The sequence below is a fragment of the Ruditapes philippinarum genome, unplaced genomic scaffold, assembly GCF_026571515.1.
Source record: "Ruditapes philippinarum isolate M1 unplaced genomic scaffold, ASM2657151v2 ctg249_1_1_1_1, whole genome shotgun sequence".
Classification (NCBI taxonomy): Eukaryota; Metazoa; Mollusca; class Bivalvia; order Venerida; family Veneridae; genus Ruditapes; species Ruditapes philippinarum.
Genome location: NW_026857229.1, coordinates 1 through 20,546, shown reverse-complemented (window position 1 = coordinate 20,546; position 20,546 = coordinate 1). Strand labels below are relative to the sequence as shown.

The following is a 20,546-nucleotide window of genomic DNA, read 5'->3' as shown; positions in this document are numbered from 1 at the left end:
TTAGATTGAGAAACAATAAGATAGTTTGAGAAAACAGTTTAATGTCAGGAAATCTTTAGTATTCTAGCTATTGAGATTTGTGCTGACAATATAACATGTTATTACCTAATGCCTTCTATAAATACTAATTCCTTATTTACAACTGTTTAATTGAACCGCTGAAATCCTGTGTATGTGCAGTGATTAAATGAACTGGTTGACTGGTCAACATTTTTAGCTGTTACACCCCTGTCAACGTCATCATGTATTTCTGTATTTATGTCGCCCGCCACTATTAGGTTATCGAACGTCAATAAGCTCAATATACTGTAGTGGTTTGTCTGTAGGATTCAGTTGTTACTACTAATTAAACAGTTGTAAAAGTAGTGTCACCAGCATTTTTTATTCCAGTTAGTTAACAATGTCCTGTACAACCTGGGAAAATGTTGTACATGATTATATTATTTCCTGATGACATATGATTACACTTATAGCAGAAAATGTTAGCAAAATAATAAACAACATTTAAAATATTCATAATGTATTAATAGTGTATTTTTTATCTGCCAGATACCCCAGGTAAACAGATGGAGAGAATGCGTATAGAATTACAGCGTTTGAAGATGGACAAATCAGAACTATTAAGACAGAATGTTGTAAGCAAAATTGTAATATTAACTCCTATAAAACTTATTATAATTGATGGTTCTATTGAATGTCAGAAAAGATAAATTCTTTTATCCCTGTACATGCTGAATTTATAAAATGGATTTGCTCTGCTTTGACTGGAACAGTCCATATAAATTTTAAAAAGTTGTTGAAATAAGAAAATACAAAAATTGAGCTTCTAACATTATAGTATTTTGTCAGGTTGGACTTGCTCTGTACTGGTCACTTTAGTTTCCAGCAAGTTAAGGTTTATAAAAACAAGTTGAAATAAATAAATTCCTGTGATGTAGATTTTATGGTTTAGATATCATAAGAAATGAAAAATATAGACTTTGAAGGATGACAATTTTTGCTGCAATGTTTTTGTTTTGTTTGGTTGGACTTATGGTTGTTACACTGACAATGTAAAGGTAATTAACCAATTAACCATGAATTCCTTTCTATGGTCATTCAAAGTTACAGTACCTTACGAAATTCAAGGCATCTTAAACTGGTAAACTGTTCGATAGCCTGCCCAAAAACAATGCAGTAAAGTGACTTACTGCAGTGATAGGATAAACTACAATGTACAAACACCACCACCATAATACAAATGTATTCTGTGCAATTTACTGTGCTACTCAATATGTTGTACTTTGTAGTACTTTGCTAAAATTATATAAATGTTTTGTGTTACAGGTGAGCCAGAAAGATGTGAAAGAATTACGAGAGAGGTTATCAAGTACACAGAGAGAGTTACAACAGCTGAAAATGAACATGATAGAAATTAGTGAAGAGGCCCATGTTTGATTACTGGTGTATACAAGATACAAAACTTCCTGTGGCAACCAGTGTATACAAGACTTTCTGTGGCAACCAGTGTATACAAGACTTTCTGTGGCAACAGGTGTATACAAGACTTTCTGTGGCAACCGGTGTATACAAGATACAAGACTTCCTGTGGCAACCGGTGTATACAAGACTTCCTGTGGCAACCGGTGTATACAATATACAAGACTTCCTGTGGCAAATATTGTTGATAAATTATCCTGTTTGTAAGCTATATAATTGGACTAATTCTGTTAGCTTTAAAGAATGGGGTTTGTTTATGAACTAACAGGATTGTACACATCATGTTGGCACTCGACTAAATTTTTAATTTCTTGACAAAGTAAAATGAAATGAATCAAAAATAGAGTCAAGTAAAATAAACAAATTTACCAACATACCGGTACTGAGCTATTGTGATAATGTTTACCCACCTTTGCTTAAAATGGTTCATGCAGGGTTTAATTTTTATATGTAGAGAAATTCATTTCTCTACAGGGGATATAATGAAATTTTGTAAGAAAAGCTGTTAATCTTCTGGAAGTGAAGGCCAGACTAGCATGTATATATATATGTACAGTCTGACCAGGGCTGATCAATTTCAAACTTTCATCTTGATATCCCCAAAATTGATAATGGACAGTCCCAAAATAGTCAGCTGGGTATGTCCATTTAAAAAGTTTAGGGGTAGTTTATAAAGGACTATAACTAGTGAGCTGCCACCAGTACAAAGTGCATGTATAAAATAAGCCAAGAATTTTTTTTCCAACTGAAGATATAAAAAATAAAAACAATGATAGTTTACAATATTAGGTTCAGATTGTAAGAAGACATTAAAAAAAACTTTAAAAATCCATATAATTATGTAAATAGGTCTCCTTCCTTGATACATGTACACATTTGGTACACTATTACATTTATTATTAACCAGTGCAATGAAAATTAATTTTGTTGATACTTTTAGCATTATTATTTATGAATTTTGTATTGAAAAATGTAAAACATTATATTGTAACATTTTTTATTGATTTACAAGATTTATAAAATTGAATAAGACAGTTTAGTATTATATACAGGGTTTATCAGAATCTCAAATTGATTATGTAATAAGAGATTACAATACTTGAAATATATATATGCTGCATGAAACCTGAAATTTGACTTCAGAAGCAATTTGTTTTGAGTTAGTGATGTTACTCTTTAATATTGATTAAATTAAAAAAAAAACAACATTTATATGCTTATTATATAATGATGAAAATGTTAGTTTAATTGTGAAAAATGTACTTATTTGGCTTTCAAGAGAACTGATTGTTATTAAACTATGAATGAAGCTATTTTATTGGTCAATATAAAAATGATACCCAGAAACATCCAATCAAAATCTTGAGATTCAAGTTAAAACATGATAATTGTAAAGGATTTTTCAAAATGGTGCTTTTTGATGTTAATATGATTTTTGCTGCTATCTGTGGTTAAAGTCTGGCCTGTCATCATGAAATACAACATGAATTATATACAGTTTACTTCCTAACATTGATTTATTATGTCAAAATAGGCTGTTTATATAATAAGTCAATTAAATATTGAATAGAACAGCTAAGTGAGATAATATACAGGGGTTAACATGATGGGGGGGGGGGGGAATGAACAAGACTAGTAGTCTTAGTTTGTAACATTGATCAAATCTAGTGATATTGGTATTTGAGAAAATCCACAAGTCCATTTAAAGGCTGGAACACTGATTTAATGTTCATGATGAAACTCCTCCATTACTTCTTGAAGACCATGCTTCACCTCGGCCTTAAATATTGTTTGCTTTCAACTTCTACTGTTCAACCGGTAATTGTACTGGTCTAAATTTTTTAGCTCACCTGTCACAAAGTGACAGGGTGAGCTTTTGTGATCGCTTTTCGTCCGGCGTCCGTCCGTCGTCCATCCGTCCGTCCGTCGTCCGTCCGTAAACTTTTACTTTAAATGACATCTCCTCATAAACCACTAAGCCAATTTCATCCAAACTTCACAGGAATGTTCCTTTGGTGGTCACCTTTAAAAATTGTTCAAAGAATTTAATTCCATGCAGAACTCTGGTTGCCATGGCAACCGAAAGAAAAAACTTTAAATATCTTCTTTTAAAAAACCATAAGAGCTAGAGCTTAGATATTTGGCATGAAACATCTTCTAGTGAGTGTCTACCAAGTTTGTTCAAATAAAAGCCCTGGGGTCAAAATTGGCCCCGCCCCGGGGGGTCATTGATTTTCCCTATATGCATATAGTAAAAACTTAAAAAATCTTCTTTTAAAGAACCCAAAGAGCTAGAGCTAAGATATTTAGCATCAAACATGTTCTAATGAGTGTCTACCAAGTTTGTTCAAATAAAAGCCCTGGGGTCAAAATTGGCCCCGCCCTTGGGGGTCATTGATTTTCCCTATATGCATATAGTAAAAACTTAAAAAATCTCCTTTTAAAGAACTCAAAGAGCTATGGCTAAGATATTGAGCATCAAACATGTTCTAATAGGTGTCTACCAAGTTTGTTCAAATAAAAGCCCTGGGGTCAAAATTGGCCCCGCCCCAGGGGGTCATTGATTTTCCCTATATGCATATAGTAAAAATTTAGAAAATCTTCTTTTAAAGAACTCAAAGAGCTATGGCTAAGATATTTAGCATCAAACATGTTCTAATAGGTGTCTACCAAGTTTGTTTAAATAAAAGCCCTGGGGTTAAAATTGGCCCCGCCCCGGGGGGTCATTGATTTTCCCTATATGCATATAGTAAAAACTTAAAAAATCTTCTTTTAAAGAACCAAAAGAGTTAAAGCTAAGATATTTAGCATATAACATGTTCTAATAAGTGTCTACCAAGTTTGTTCAAATAAAAGCCCTGGGGTCAAAATTGGCCCCGCCCCGGGGTCAAAATTGGCCCCGCCCCGGGGGGTCATTGATTTTCCCTATATGCATATAGTAAAAACTTAAAAAATCTTCTTTTAAAGAACTCAAAGAGCTATGGCTAAGATATTTAGCATCAAACATGTTCTAATAGGTGTCTACCAAGTTTGTTCAAATAAAAGCTCTGGGGTCAAAATTGGCACCGTCCCGGGGGTCATTGATTTTCCTTATATGTGTATAGCAAAAACTTAAAAAATCTTCTTTGAAAAAACCCAAATAGCTAGAGTTAAGATATTAAGCATGAAACATCTTTTAGTGAGTGTCTACAAAGTTTGTTCAAATAAAAGCCCTGGGATCAAAATTGGCCCCGCCCCGGGGGTCATTGATTTTCTTTATATGTGTATAGCAAAAACTTAAAATCTTCTTTGAAAAAACCCAAATAGCTAGAGTTTAGATATTAAGCATGAAACATCTTCTAGTAAGTGTCTGCAAAGTTGTTTAAATAAAAGCCCTGGGGTCAAAACTGGCCCGGCCCCAGGGGTGTCATTGTTTTTAACTATATGTGTATAGTAAAAACTTAAAAAAAATCTTCTTTTAAAAAGCCCAATGAGCTAGAGCTTAGATGTTTAGCATGAAACATCTTCTTATTGGTGTCTACCAAGTTTGTGCAAATAAAAGCCCTTGGGTTAAATTGGCCCTGCAACGTTGGGGGTTGGGGGGGCCTTTATACAGGTGAGCGACCTCAGGGCCATCATGGCCCTCTTGTTTACTGAAAAACAAACTTTTCCTTTCTTTTTAGCAAGATTTCTAAGATTAGAACAATTGGATCAAAAACCAACACAAGTTTAAGTATCAAAACATGTTTCACTTTATTCAGCTTCCTCAGTTGATACATGCCCTTAGATTAGAAATACATGGTTGTGTTATTTTAAATGAACATTATGTATGATATTATGTACTCAGCAGAAATAAGAGAATTTAAATACAAACCAACTAAAAAGTATGAATAGGAAGTTGGGAGCAAACATTTTTTTCCGTGGGTGGTCTAAAGTTAGAAATATTTTACTGCCTTTAAATTTCATTGAGTATTTAAGGGCATTTTATTTTTTGATTAGTCATATTTGTCATCGTCATCATCATCATCATCATTGTAATGATAACAACAATTACAATAAACCATTCACCATCATTGTTTCATAATGCTGATAATGCCAAAATAAAAATAATGTATTTTTTGTTGATATTTTTAATCCCTATTTATGTATATAGAACTGATTTAAATGTTGTATATAGTGCGAATCTAGTCATTATTCTGTATATATTAGTTATGATGTACATGTTTACAACAAGCCTGTAATAGTGCTTATTTATTCTTTATAGAAAATTACCTACCTGCTTCATTATATTAATGTTGAAAAAATTGGAAATTTTTGTTCATCTATATGTATGAAAATATTGATCTTTTTAAGTACAGTATGTTCCATTATATGTAATATATGATTTTCTTTGATATTAGGTAGAACTAGACATAATTACAATTAATAAATGTGCAATGTTTAAGTGTTAATTAAGAAAATTGTGTTGTTTTAAACACGATTAAATACAGTGAAAAGTGTACAAAGTGAACTGTTGATAATTCAAGATTTCTCTTGTAACTCCTGGAAATAATACCCTAGAGATAATGTTATTTAGAAATATTTAATTGCTTGTATATCTCTGCAATTTCTAACTAACTTTGCCATGGTCATGATGAATGTTATATGGTAATATTTATATATGGCCTAATTATTTAAGTGTTACCTCATTTTAATGGAATAATCATCACTTTAGTTAAGTTAAGTAATTCCTAATAATTTATTTTCACAATCAATGAAAAAACTCAAATGAGTTAACGAGCCAATAGGTCAGTTTCACATTTTAAACAATTCACACAGTGTATAGACTGAATGTTGTAGTGTTAACAGCATATTTCCTTGTGTAGGATTTTATTTTCCAGTAAATTTAGGCCTCTAGTGTAAGAGATAAACAATATATTTTATTATTTTAGAGACTGCTGAGTGTCATACCATCATCTAGATGACTAGATGCTGTAAAAGTTCCCATTTCTCATACATGTACATTGTACACCTAATATGTTTTGATTAAATTTTATCTCCATTAATTTTTTCTATCAAATTTTTAAACAATGTTTTTCACTTTTTTTTCAATTAAAAGTCTAGAATATTTATATAGAATACCAATAAAAATCGTCAAACCTACTTAAAAGTGTTGTACTACACTACAGCTTATGACTGATTTACTGTTATATATCTAATAAGAATAAAAACATAAAATTTGAAAAATTTACATAAATCATGTAAAGCCGTTGAAATGGAACAATCTGCAAATGATAATAAAGAAGTATACACTGAATTAAAATGGCGTCCCTTTAAAGTTTTAAGTCTGTAATACTACAGTTTTTTGTCATGAAACATGGCCGGAATAACTTCATAGATTTACTGGGAATATAAATATGGTTAGGTAGGTGTATTGTATACTAATGATGCTAACTTAGCTGTACTTGAGATTTGTTTTAAAACTTCTAGTAACACTTTCTGCACAAATTTAGAACAGTTCATGGAGATTTCAATATCAAAATTGAATAGACAAATAGTTCTCACAAATGATCAATTAATATAAATACACCATCACAACATTGAATACAGTAAAAGTGAATGAATTACAGGTACTGTTTCAATAACTGACTGTATATTTCATGGCCTCCATGTATGTAAATTCTTGTGTAGTCTAATAAAGTCTTGTGTCAAAAACTGACCTTAAGTATAAAAAAATCTGGATTAAACAAAACCCTTTGTCAATAACCAAACAGAATTGCTTGTTGGTAAAACCTACAATAATAAGACCAAATTCAAAAACCTACAAACTAACCATTTATATCTATAAAGGCCTGTGTAAAAACATACTGTTAAAGATGGAATATAGAAATAGAGGATGTGGCTAAATTGCATTAAACATGTTATTGAACTTACAGATGTATACATGTATGTTTTTATGTAGAGAGATATTTTTGAAATGATTATTTTCATTATGAAGACTGTTTTATCTTGTTAACATGATTGATATTAAAAGCTGATTATATTTCATATTGTTGTTTTCTTATTTGTTTCTTTTAAAATATAATATTATTTGTCAGCTAAACTGACCACACATTGCCCAGTGTTTGTCAGTAAATGTACAATCAAACCCATTTGTGTAATGTGGAGGTGAACCTTTCGGTATACTTGGTACTTCTGTCAATTATAATAACAATAGGGCCATCATCAAGAGGGCCATGATGGCCCTGAGTCGCTCACCAGAAACAACTGCTTTTCAGTGTTAGAATGTCAATATATTCGAATATTAAATTTGAGCATAGAATATGTTTAAACAATAATTTGAAAAAATGCAATGACCTGGGGTATTTAAGCTTTAGCTTAAACCAAGCTAATCAAATTAATATGAGCAAACTTGATAAAAGACTACCTAAGAATGCTACAAAAATTGGTGATCATCTTTCAATTATTTCAGTAGGAAATGATGTTCGAAGGTTTTTTCTATTTTTAGCTTTAGTGGCCCCTAAAAGGGGCTAATCAAATAAATATAAGCAAACTTGATAAAAGAGTACCCAAGAATGCTACAGACAAAGTTTGGTGATCATCCATCAATTGGTTCTGAAGTAGAAGATGTTTAAAGGTTTTTCTATTTTTAGCTTTAGCGGCCCCTAAAAGGGGCCAATCAAATGAATATGAGCAAACTTGATAAAAGATTACCCAAAAATGCTACAGACAAAGTTTGGTGATCATCCATTAATTAGTTCTGTAGGAGAAGATGTTTAAACATATTTCTATTTTTAATTTTAGCGGCCCCTAAAAGGGGCTAATCAAATTAATATGAGCAAACTTAATAAAAGACAACCCAATAATGCTACAGACAAAGTTTGGTGATCATCCATCAATTAGTTCTGTAGCAATAAATGTTTAAATGTATATCTATTTTTAATTTTAGCGGCCCCTAAAAGGGGCCAATCAAAATAATATGAGCAAACTTGATAAAAGACTACCCAACAATGCTTCAGACAAAGTTTGGTGATCATCCATCCATTAGTTCTGTAGAAATAGACATTTAAAGGTATTTCTATTTTTAGCTTAAGCGGCCCCTAAAAGGGGCCAATCAAATTAATATGAGCAAACTTGATAAAAGACTACCCAAGAATGCTACAAACAAAATTTGGTGATCATCCATCAATTAGTTCTGTAGGAGAAGATGTTTAAAGGTTTTTCTATTTTTAGTCCTAGAGACCCCTAAAAGGGGCCAATCAAAATAATATTAGCAAACTTGATAAAAGACTACCTAAGAATGCTACAGACAAAGTTTGGTGATCATCCATCAATTAGTTCTCTAGAAATAGGCATTTAAAGGTATTTCTATTTTTAGCTTTTGCGGCCCCTAAAAGGGGCCAATCAAATTAATATGAGCAAACTTGATAAAACACTACCCAAGAATGCTACAGACAAAGTTTGGTGATCATCCATCCATTAGTTCTGTAGAAGAAGATGTTTAAAGGTTTTTCTATTTTTAGCTCTGCTGACCCCTAAAAGGGGCCAATTGGAATGACATGAGCAAATTCAAGTGTGACTGTCACAAGGATGCTACAGACCAAATTTGAAGTAAATCTGCCCAGTAGTTTCAGAGAAGAAGACGATTGTTGACGCATGACGACAGACGCCGGAGTATCCCCCTTTGATACTAATAGCTCACCCTGAGCCTTCGGCTCTGGTGAGCTAATAAAAGCTATTCTTGCTCTTGTTTTAAAGAAAAATACACATACTATTCTGATGTTTGTGTATAATTTATTCATTCTTGCACGATAAATAGGTAAAATTTCATTTAAAATTAAAGACTTCTAGAAGACAGACAAAATACTTTTAGAGTACTGACTAGCATTTAAAGGGGTGAACAGGTCTGATAGATATTTGGATTGATGATTCTTAGTGATTAATGTATTTGATATCAAACCACATTCTCCCTCATCTCTGTGGGTTTCAAACCCATCACTGATAAGTGCTCTAGCATATGAGGAAGCTAGCCTACGGAATGTTGGTGGTTCTACTCTGGTGTCAACTTGTGCCAGAATAACACAGGGGCACCGGAGGTCGTCCTCCACAAGCTGAAACTAGAAATGTGTCCATAGGACACAGGTGCCCCCACACACCACTGTTCTGTCAATCTTGGGACTAGGTCAAATATTTTTTGGACTATATGTGCCACAAGTTGAAAACTAAAAATCTTTTACTAAGTAAAGGGCAAGAACTTTTAAAAATACTGAATAAATCCACAAGCATAACCCAATGTACATAAGTAAACATGCTGACCAACATTCTTGTAAACTTTCAGGCCTACAAGTCAAATACTTTTTGAGGTATGCATGATGAACAAGTTGAAAATTGCAAATTTTTACTACTGTAAGTCAAGGGCAATAACTCTAACAAAACTGAAAAAAATCCACATGCAAAGTCCCAGGTGCATAGCTTCACAGTGATGTTGATCATTATTCCTGTAATTTAGTGATGTTGATCATTATTCCTGCAAAGTTGGTTGACTCTAACTCAAGCACTCAAGGAACAAATAACACAACATAATAAAATGGTTTTTACCAAGTCAAGGGCAATAACTTTACAAATACTGGATAAATTCACAAGCAAAACCCAAGGTGCACAACTACATACCGGTATGCTGAGCAACATTCCCGTAAGGTTTCATGACTATGTCAAATCTTTTTTGAGTTACATGCGACACAAGTAGAAAATTGCAAAACAAATTCTAAGTCAAGGGCAATAACTCTAAAAATACTATATAAATCCACTCGAAAATACCCAGGTGCACAACTACACATGCTGATCAACATTCCTGTAAAGTTTCATGACTCTAGGTCAAATCCTTTTTGAGTTACATGGGACACAAGTTGAAAATTGCAAATTTTTACTAAGTCAAGGGCAATAACTCTAAAATACTAAATAAATCCACACGAAAATACCCAGGTGCACAACTACATATGCTGATCAACATTCCTGTAAAGTTTCAGGACTCTAGGTCAAATCCTTTTTGAAATACGTGTGACACAAAAGAGAACGGATGGACGGACAGATGGACATGGGTAAATATAAATGCCCCCCCCCCCCTAAAGTTGGGGCAAAGAAATGCCATGTGACCTTTACTGTCTTGGTATGATTTAAAACCAGGCTTATTTATTATACAAGTGATGTACCACTGTCTTCTAAGAAACAAGTTCATCATAATGTCAGGTGACATCTGATTTTATCTTACCAACAAGTGATGTAATATACACCGGGAGGAAACTTACTTCTAGATTTAAATTTGATCTTGATATCCCTTCAGTAGGCTTACTTCTGTAAACTTGTTTAGCAATAAAATCATAGTGATGTTACCATTTTTCTGCTAAAAGTTGCCATCATTTCGGACTTTTTAATGCACTTTGGTAAATAGATCTAATGCAACTCTTGTTATCAAGCATTGTTTGGCCAACAGGGAGCAGGACTTTGTTTAAAGTCGACAAAACAAAGTGAGTTGCATAGAGAAGTTTGAAGTCACAAATAAACAATACATGGTGTCTGTTACAGGTAAAGTTATATACATGATACAATTTGTGTTTAATGAAGAACATACAACAAGTTGTAGAAACTGCATACTGTTTTATTTTTAGCTAATTATCACAGTACACATATTGCACAGAGTAATTGGTTTTAATGTAGAACGTATAAACATGGAATAAAATAGAGAGTACTTCAATAATCTGAAAACTTAAACATATTTGTGTTTCATCATCTGTATTTTTTTTTCTATTTGTGATTTACAAGAATGATGTAAGAAATTTTTATTCCATTCAGACACTCAACAGGATTAAAAGTTTCCCCTATTATTGTATAGTAATTTTAGACTGAACATACAAATTAATAACGCTTCCTATTATTTCAATATTTAAAAACAGGCACAAAGTGTTTACACAAAAAAATACAGTTTTATGTAATCAAAATAATGCGTAGCCTGAAGACCTACAAATGTATTGCATATGTGGTACTGTAGTAAAATAAATATGAAAGAAACAGTAGTATTTAAGCTTGTTTCTGGATAATATACAGTAAGCTAAATGATGTAAAATAGTGGGCCCTAAAGTACATGTATTATTAAAAACAAAACAAAATGGAAAATACAAAAGAATAAATGTAAAGAATAAGTTTTAAAGAATTAAGAATACTGTATAATAGTCATGACTTGAATATTTACTTAAGATAAAGTGAAGTACAATATATACGAAAATTCTACTGCCACATAATCACTGTTTCATGTGAATATGAGAATAGATAAAAACTTTATACAGTTGGCATTGGTCCTTGAAAATGTTATCTTACTGCTATGCAAGTAAAGGAATCAAAACTAGTTACTGGTACAGACCTTAATATCCACCTTGAGGGTAACTATTTTTCATCAGCAAGTTAGCAGAGCCTGTTACAGCTTTAAACAGCTACCCTATAGCTTGATATGTCTGTACTGGCAGTTAGTATAACACTGCTTTCAAATAAGCTGTATAAATGTTATCTTTTTGATTCTTTTTTTAATACAGAGGAATTATGCTGAAAGGTTTTACTAAATGACTATGCTGATTTTTACCTGTAACATATGTTACAACTTTCAATAATCTTAAAAATAAATATAACTTTTTTGCGGTTTTATAATATAATGCAACAATAAAAAGATTCTAATATTCATTGAGATTTCATATAAACTACCATAACACTTGTGTTAGAAATTTTACATAATTCTCTTAAGGATCGTATTATAATACTTTCCTAGACTTGTATAATAATTCTATATAATATTGATTGTTTTTATTAATGGCTACTTTTTTATTAACACTATAAATTCAAGTTATATACATGTAGGGCTAGCAGTTGTCTAATTCTTTCCAAGACTTGTATAATAATTCTATATAACACTATAAATTCAAGTTATATACATGTAGGACTAGCAGTTGTCTAATTCTTTCCAAGACTTGTATAATAATTCTATATAACACTATAAATTCAAGTTATATACATGTAGGACTAGCAGTTGTCTAATTCTTTCCAAGACTTGTATAATAATTCTATATAACACTATAAATTCAAGTTATATACATGTAGGACTAGCAGTTGTCTAATTCTTTCCAAGACTTGTATAATAATTCTATATAACACTATAAATTCAAGTTATATACATGTAGGACTAGCAGTTGTCTAATTCTTTCCAAGACTTGTATAATAATTCTATATAACACTATAAATTCAAGTTATATACATGTAGGACTAGCAGTTGTCTAATTCTTTCCAAGACTTGTATAATAATTCTATATAACACTATAAATTCAAGTTATATACATGTAGGGCTAGCAGTTGTCTAATTCTTTCCAAGACTTGTATAATAATTCTATATAACACTATAAATTCAAGTTATATACATGTAGGACTAGCAGTTGTCTAATTCTTTCCAAGACTTGTATAATAATTCTATAGAACACTATAAATTCAAGTTATATACATGTAGGACTAGCAGTTGTCTAATTCTTTCCAAGACTTGTATAATAATTCTATATAACACTATAAATTCAAGTTATATACATGTAGGACTAGCAGTTGTCTAATTCTTTCCAAGACTTGTATAATAATTCTATATAACACTATAAATTCAAGTTATATACATGTAGGACTAGCAGTTGTCTAATTCTTTCCAAGACTTGTATAATAATTCTATATAACACTATAAATTCAAGTTATATACATGTAGGACTAGCAGTTGTCTCCTAGCATTTACTCATAAATTCCAATTTTCATAGGTCTAAAAACAATCATTAATGAGCATAACTATGAACAAACTGAAATATTAACTTACATCAATCCTATAATATTGCACATTAATGAGACAAGAATTCTATTTGAGAACATCTTTAATTTCAGCAATTTTGTGGGGTATGAAATATAGTTGAAAGAAGCTATTTAGATCTTGACATGTTTGGTTTCTATATCAGCACTGTTCTCATTAATACAAATTATGATGTGTATCAGAATGAACATGTTTGCTGTACAGTACTTGTGAGATAAAAAACCTCTGTTCCCTAATTTATGTAATATGAGCTGCGTCATGACAAAAACAACATAGTGGATTTGCGACCAGCATGGATCCAGACCAGTCTGCGCTTTCGCGCATTCTGATCAGGATCCATGCTGCTCGCTTACAAACCCTATAACAAGTAGAGAAACTAATAGCAAACAGCATGGATCCTGATCAGACAGCGGGGATGCGCAGGCTGGTCTGGATCCATGCTGGTCGCAAACGCACCAAGTTGGTTTTGTCGTGATGTGGCTCATATTATCTTTTACTTTTCAAAAATCTAATCAATTTCTTCATTATTATGCTTTTTCATACATTTAGACACAGAACAAACCAATTAACATCAATTGTGAAGGCATTATCATATATAAAACACAGTATAGATTAAAGTTTTAGAAACACATATTGACTAGAAAGCTCATGTGGTAAAATACAATATAATACATATATAACCCCTTCACCATCAGGTAATATATTAATAAATAATGCTTTAACAAACTAAACTACTATACTTGTTACCATTATAAAACATTGTACTATATTTTCAAAAAACACCATTCATTATGTTAACAATAAGTACTGCAAGTTATCACAAACTAATTTGAAGTCTTCAGTAAAACTCTTTACCCATGTTTTATAGTACAAGAGTATATAAAATAGAAGAAATATCATTAGAGTATCACTATAAATTATCACTTTAAATTAAGTGAAGTACATACATGTAGACAATATCAATATACATGTATATATAATTTTTGTAATACAACAAAATTGCTTGTTTAATAAGATTATATTTATTACCACAATCTATCTTGTATATCATGAAATATGTTTCAAAATTCTTTCCAAATATTTCCCACGTTAAAAGATTTTGAAAATTCATGTAGTCAGAAAAGTCACACATTACATGTACTATGCAAAAAAAAACCAATAAAGAAACCTTCTTAAATTGACAAACATGAACAATATCAACAAGGGTATTTATCTAAACCATAACTAAAATGAAAATTCAGTAATACACATAGTGAATAAATTGAATAATGTAAACTTCTAATAAAATTCAATACATAAAAACTAACATTTAACATACATATATTGAACTCCTCTTTTACCATTAAAACAATTATAACTATATGATTATCTTCAGTTATAGATCAGAACAAGTTATATAAAGGACTGTAGAGATTATGTAGATTTTATGATACTCCAAACTGTCAGTAGTATATCAACATTTTTTGTTACAAACCTTCATGTAAACCAAACACTGTAAATATTATTTCTGAATTATATCTAATGGTATATCTATTCTCATTTTGATTTCTATAAATGATGTAGAATGATTGTCAAAATGAAATGTGAATCATCTCTCACCATTATGCATACGATCATTAAGTACATTTTTAGATTTACTTCACTTTTAACAGATGCTTCTTATTGCGGCAACCAATTTTCCAAAAATGATATAATAAAGGCGAGAATATTTTTACGGTTCAAGGAAAATGAGAAGAAATTCATTGAATAGCAGTACACAAGCATGGACATGTATGTTGCCTATATAAGTACATATAGAGATCATTTCATTGACTGATACAGACCATGTAGGTCTTCTCCACCTACAGAATTGGCCATCTGTCTATAAATTTTGATCATATTCAAAATGTACCTTTTTGATAATTGACACTTCAAATGTCTTCAAAGAAGTTTACTTTAAATATAAACTGTTTTTAACTATATGTGAAAAGGTCGACTGATACATTCATTTTTTGATGGAGTTTATTTTGGGGGTGGGGGAATTCTTTGTAAGATTAGAGTAACTGTTAAGTATTCTATGTGTCATCAACTTCACACTTAAAATCTGTGTTGTATATAACTTTTGGTAAACATTGTCTATAATAAAATGATTGTTCAAAACTATACCCATGTACAATATACAGAAAAACAATAATGCAGATTTATAATATGTGCAAACACCATGGAATGATTAAGATAAACAAATATACTTCTATAAATAATGAGACAGGTAAGTTATAAAAAAAACTTGTGATATTGGAATGCATTAGAAGCAATTCTATAAATAACAACAATCTGATAATATATGTATGAACTATAACACTATCTTTACTGCTGTCTAAACAAATTACAATCTAACAATACTGAACTAGAATTTTGCCGGCATTGTTCAACTCCACAAGGTTTACACATGACAACAGTTCAATTCAAACGTCTACAAAAACGTCTTATATAGTATGACAATTTTTTAAAAATATTTTGCTGATCTTTATCTTTTGACAGAATTCAAAATTGCTCTCTAATCCATAACTGAATTTCTTAAATAAATTGTCCTGTTTCCAGTTTTTGAGTTGTACATTATCAATTTTTTTTGAGATATCAAGAAAATCTGAAGTTGGTCAACTAACAGGTATAGAGCCTAGTTAGACAGAAGTGTATGTCTGTCTGCCTCTATACTAATGACAAAAGCTGATCATTGTTTGTTACAGCAAACTACACTAGAAAATCTACATCCCCATATATATATGTTAGTAGTTAATTTTACCTGCACAATATATCAACCTTTATACCCACGTCAGCAGTCAATCAGTATATAATTAACTAAACTATAGTACATTATAACTAAAACTTTTAATCTATTTCTGTATTCTTATTTTAATCAATTTCTCAAAACGTGGAAAAAACAAAAACAAAAAAAAATGACTGCACATTTTAAAATGGATTCATATCTGAAACAGAAATACTTCTTTGTATTCTAAGATAAAATTTAGCTCTCACAGACAACCTTCTGTATTTACAAAAAAAAAAAATTAAAAATTTATATATGAGAACAAAAAAGCATTTATGATACAACCTCTCTTACTTGTCACTGGGACAATTTTTCCTCCATTCTTTTGTTAATTCTATCCATTTAAAAGGCTATATAAGAATTAATACCATTGAGAAAGGACAATTTGTACAATTCATTGCAGTCAAACAAAATCATTTAAGAGGTAATGAACATGTGCAAATGGGAACTGAAATGTATTAATGTTACTATGGCAATGGTGATGACTAATGTTTCTCTGAGCCTGTATAAGGCTGTTGGCCGGTCTCATATGGCTGGTGATCATCCATTCCTCCAGAGTTAGTGGGAGCTGGTGTATCAATATTCTCATATGCGCTATGCTGCGGACTGCCACCTGAATTTCAAAAAAAATCATTTTAGAATTAACGTGTTAGTGAAACCAAGATTGAAGTACTAAATATAATGGAACTTAATCAAATTCCTCAAGTTTCTCATTATCTTGATTGGTTTCTTCTATTTCTTTTCTTTGACCTTACCCCTGAAGGCATTGGACTTCAAAAGCAAGTCCATTTCTATCTTTTTACAGACAATATTCTGTGATAACTGTTATTATACTCTTTTGTGTTTTGAAAAATGAAAAAAAAAGAAGAAAATAACTGAATATAATGATTTATGAATAATCAATATTATAGGCTGTGTAACTGGTGTTTTATTGCCCTCACACCCCATATACACAATTCCTCATAACAGCTGTGGTTGTCGTGTCTAATTTTAGTGACAACTTGGATTTGCCATTCATCAATCAAAGTTCTCTTGGTGTTCACTACTTTAAAATATAATGAAACACAATGTCTTGTAAATTGAGTTGTCTAAACGTTTTTGTTTTCCTCTTATGCGATACTTTGAAGATGCTTTTAGTAATCAAATGTTGAATTTTGATACACAAATATTTACTAGAAATAAGAACCCAAAATCAATTGTGTAAAATTTCATTCCTTTTTTTGGTTTTAAAAGTTACAATGATAAAACATCATATTTTTGTCCTGTAATATGAAGGATCCCAGTAGTCTTCCATTGTTCACATTATATAAAAGATGGACAAGGAATTCTATATACTAGATGTTTTCTTACAATTTTCATGTGACAATTTGTGTGATGCCCTTCACATAACTAGCTGACTACATGTACCTTGAGTCAGGGAGATTTCAGCACTAAAATAATTATAATACACACAACAATTCTTATTTCTTACATAACTGCTATGAGGAAATGATAAGAAAGCAGTTTTATTGTGGTATATGTCCTCTATGTGTACACAATTTATCTACTAGTCAGATTTATTAGTGTCATATCTTCACCAACTGGTGCTATGGTAAATTATTACCTAGATACAAGGGATATATGGCCACATCATGTCTCAGACAGTATATCTAGGGTGCAATCTTTTGATAACAGTTACTATATATTATATGAGCACCCACCCTGGACTGCATATTGATTAGTTTATACAGAATCATGCTATGAATGCCACAAAGTTCCAGCACAACTTGTAACTACTCCTCCTATTGAATCATTCAATCAAGCAGTGATCCAACTGCCCAATTTTACATCTGTTATTTATAAAGTTTACTTGAGCCCTTAACTTAACCTAAAAGAAGGAAGGAAATACATACCAAATCCTGGAAGATTGCCAACACCTGGAATGTTAAAGTCGGAGTATGAACCTCCTCGATCACGATATATTCTGTACAACAGGAATGCTGTTATAGGCTTCACTATCAGATTTACTATCGCCATTCTAAAAGAGAAAAACGTTATTTCTTCAATGTCATAGAATATCACAACTGTAATTAAAGCCCATAGGACCTTACTTTTTTTCTTTTAAATGGATTCTATATCCAAACATTTTTTGGCAATTATTATGGGAATCATACACACAGGTTTAGAAGACTATGATTTAATAGGTTCAAATTAATGATAATGCATTTATTTGAGCTTTAAATTTTAATTATTTATTATTACTATGTATAATACCCTATTTAACCCTGTTGTAAAGTTTTAATACCGGTAATACAATGAGAATTATTTATAACAAGTGTTACATATAACTATATCTTTTTTGCATACATGGTAAAATAAACTAAAAATAAATTACCCTAGAGAAAATCTATATTCATTCCTGGGAGTGCCTGAAATACAACAATGGTAACTTTTTTTTAAATGTAAAATTTTTTTAACTGCCTAGGACAAAACAATCTTAACTTTGTGATCACTATAACTATATTGACAGATCTATATAACAAACAAGACTACCATTCAGGGCTTGAGCTAGGGGGTGACTTGGGCGATCAACGACTTCGCCTATAACAATCTTCAAAGCGATTTTGAAGTCGCCCGATTATTTTAATGATCTGTCATACCTATTTACGACGCTAGATCTGTTAACAATTTGTTTATTTCTCAATTACAACAAATTACCATTAATTCGGTAGTTAAAAACGCGTGTCAACATCAACAAAGTCTAACACACGCCGCAAGGCAAGAGTTCACTATGTATATCTTTCTCATTATGTATTCACGTGATTGACGAATCAGAACGCACGTTGTATCTACGGTTATTTGCATTGACCAATCGGCGACACACTTACAGACTGCGGCTATTTGTTGACAATTAAACTAAACGGTGACAGATTCAATCAATTTTCGCCGATTGCATAATTAAAGACACCTGCATATACATAATTGTCGATAATTATTGCGGTGTTTTGGCAAGTAAAGATAAACAATAAACAATCTTAAAGGTGTGGTTATGTTCGAAAAACTTGATTGTTAAAAACTTTCGGAGCACTAATCTGTAGAAATTATGTGAAAATTTGTATCTTATATTTTATTAATTAATTGAACTCCGTAAAGAAAACATGCTGATAATGCAAAATTAAAAAAGTCTTTAACATTCTGGCTTTTGGGCAAAGTGCTAAATGAAAATTATAGACGATGACCAGTCCGACTCATTGCTAATGGCAAGTGGCACTGCTTTATCTGCCCTGAATATTGTTACCAACTAAACATACTCACTACATGTATACAGTATATGTAAATAATGTGTTTGCTAAGAGTATTGCTATACATTTTTAAGAAAAGTTGATTTATAGTAGAATTGTTTTGTTTGAGTCCTCTCAGTTTCTGATTTCTTTTCTGGTTTTTAAAGTTTCCTAACATATAATTTTCCAGATGAGGCCTAATATGTCTCCCAACTTCTCCCTAAAGTCTCCTCACTTCTCCCTAAATCAGCTGGAGGGAGAAGTCACTTCTCCCTAAAATTTTGATCTAGCTAACCCTGCCATTGCAGGTTTAGTCACTCAAATATATTGTACAATTGAAATACAAAACATGTGATCCATTGGTTGATAAGACAGCTTGTTTCCCACTTGCTTTACTCCTGTCAAGCAGTTTTTGTAAACAAACTTGAGATTCAAAATATCTTTTTTTATATAAAGTTTGGTGAGGGCCGATTAATAATTACTCAAGGAAATGTTGGTAAGGCTATATGGGTTTTTCTATGTGACGATCCAATATAACCAAGCAGAGAATATCTTACCAACTTGATTACAGTTAATAAAGGATGCTACAATCAGTATCTGAAATATTTAACTTATGTTAATTTTTCAAATCTGACATTTATTTCTGGGATGAAACATCTATAAAACAAAAAATGTACCTTGCATTGCTGGATTGCTCTCAAAAGTTGTATAACCTCTAGGCTCATAAATTCCTAGAAGAATAATGTCTTGAAGTATAGAAAATACATGGCACAGCAGGAACTGAAATATATAACATGTTCACAGTTATCACTATCGCTAAACCAGCTCATGCTTACACTAATAGAGATGCCTACGTTAAACTTTAAAACATTATTTAATAGGTGAGCAACTGGTGGTGGTGTTGGTAGTTTTCACTTCAGATCATGACAGTAAGCTACATTAAAGTTACCATAGCACAGTTAAACCATTGCATTATTCCAGGGCAGGCTGCCAAACAGTTTACCAGTACTTGTTGCCTTCACTTTTGCAAGGAACTAATTACTTCTGCCAGAGCAGATGAACGCAGTAGAAGTGAGCAACTGTCTTACGTGGTGATCATTGCTTTCATTGCAATATCTCAAAACATGTTTGAGGCATTGATTTTCTAATAGGAGAAAAGTATAAA

The 20,546-nt window shown here is 31.5% G+C and overlaps 2 protein-coding genes across 10 annotated transcripts in view; one reads left to right on the top strand and one right to left on the bottom strand.

The window, feature by feature from the left end:
• LOC132749123 (rap1 GTPase-activating protein 1-like) overlaps positions 1-7,483 on the top strand; it is a 230,017-nt gene extending 222,534 nt beyond the window's left edge. For 5 of the 9 annotated variants that reach the window (XM_060738809.1, XM_060738813.1, XM_060738808.1 and 2 more), the window contains 2 exons: positions 550-635; positions 1,327-7,483. In XM_060738809.1, coding sequence (XP_060594792.1) covers positions 550-635; positions 1,327-1,437 — 197 coding nt within the window. In that variant the 3' untranslated portion in view covers positions 1,438-7,483. The remainder of the gene's footprint in view (positions 1-549; positions 636-1,326) is intronic. The other 4 variants (XM_060738816.1, XM_060738815.1, XM_060738817.1 and 1 more) reach the window with 2 other exon arrangements.
• A 5,797-nt stretch (positions 7,484-13,280) lies between these two features.
• LOC132749120 (type-1 angiotensin II receptor-associated protein-like) lies at positions 13,281-20,161 on the bottom strand (the record flags this gene model as incomplete). The annotated part of the gene is given in 4 exon segments (XM_060738805.1): positions 13,281-16,734; positions 18,014-18,138; positions 18,496-18,529; positions 20,059-20,161. Coding segments are annotated over 4 exon segments (390 nt in total), but the record flags the coding sequence as incomplete, so codon positions are not given.
• Between the last annotated feature and the right edge of the window lie 385 nt (positions 20,162-20,546).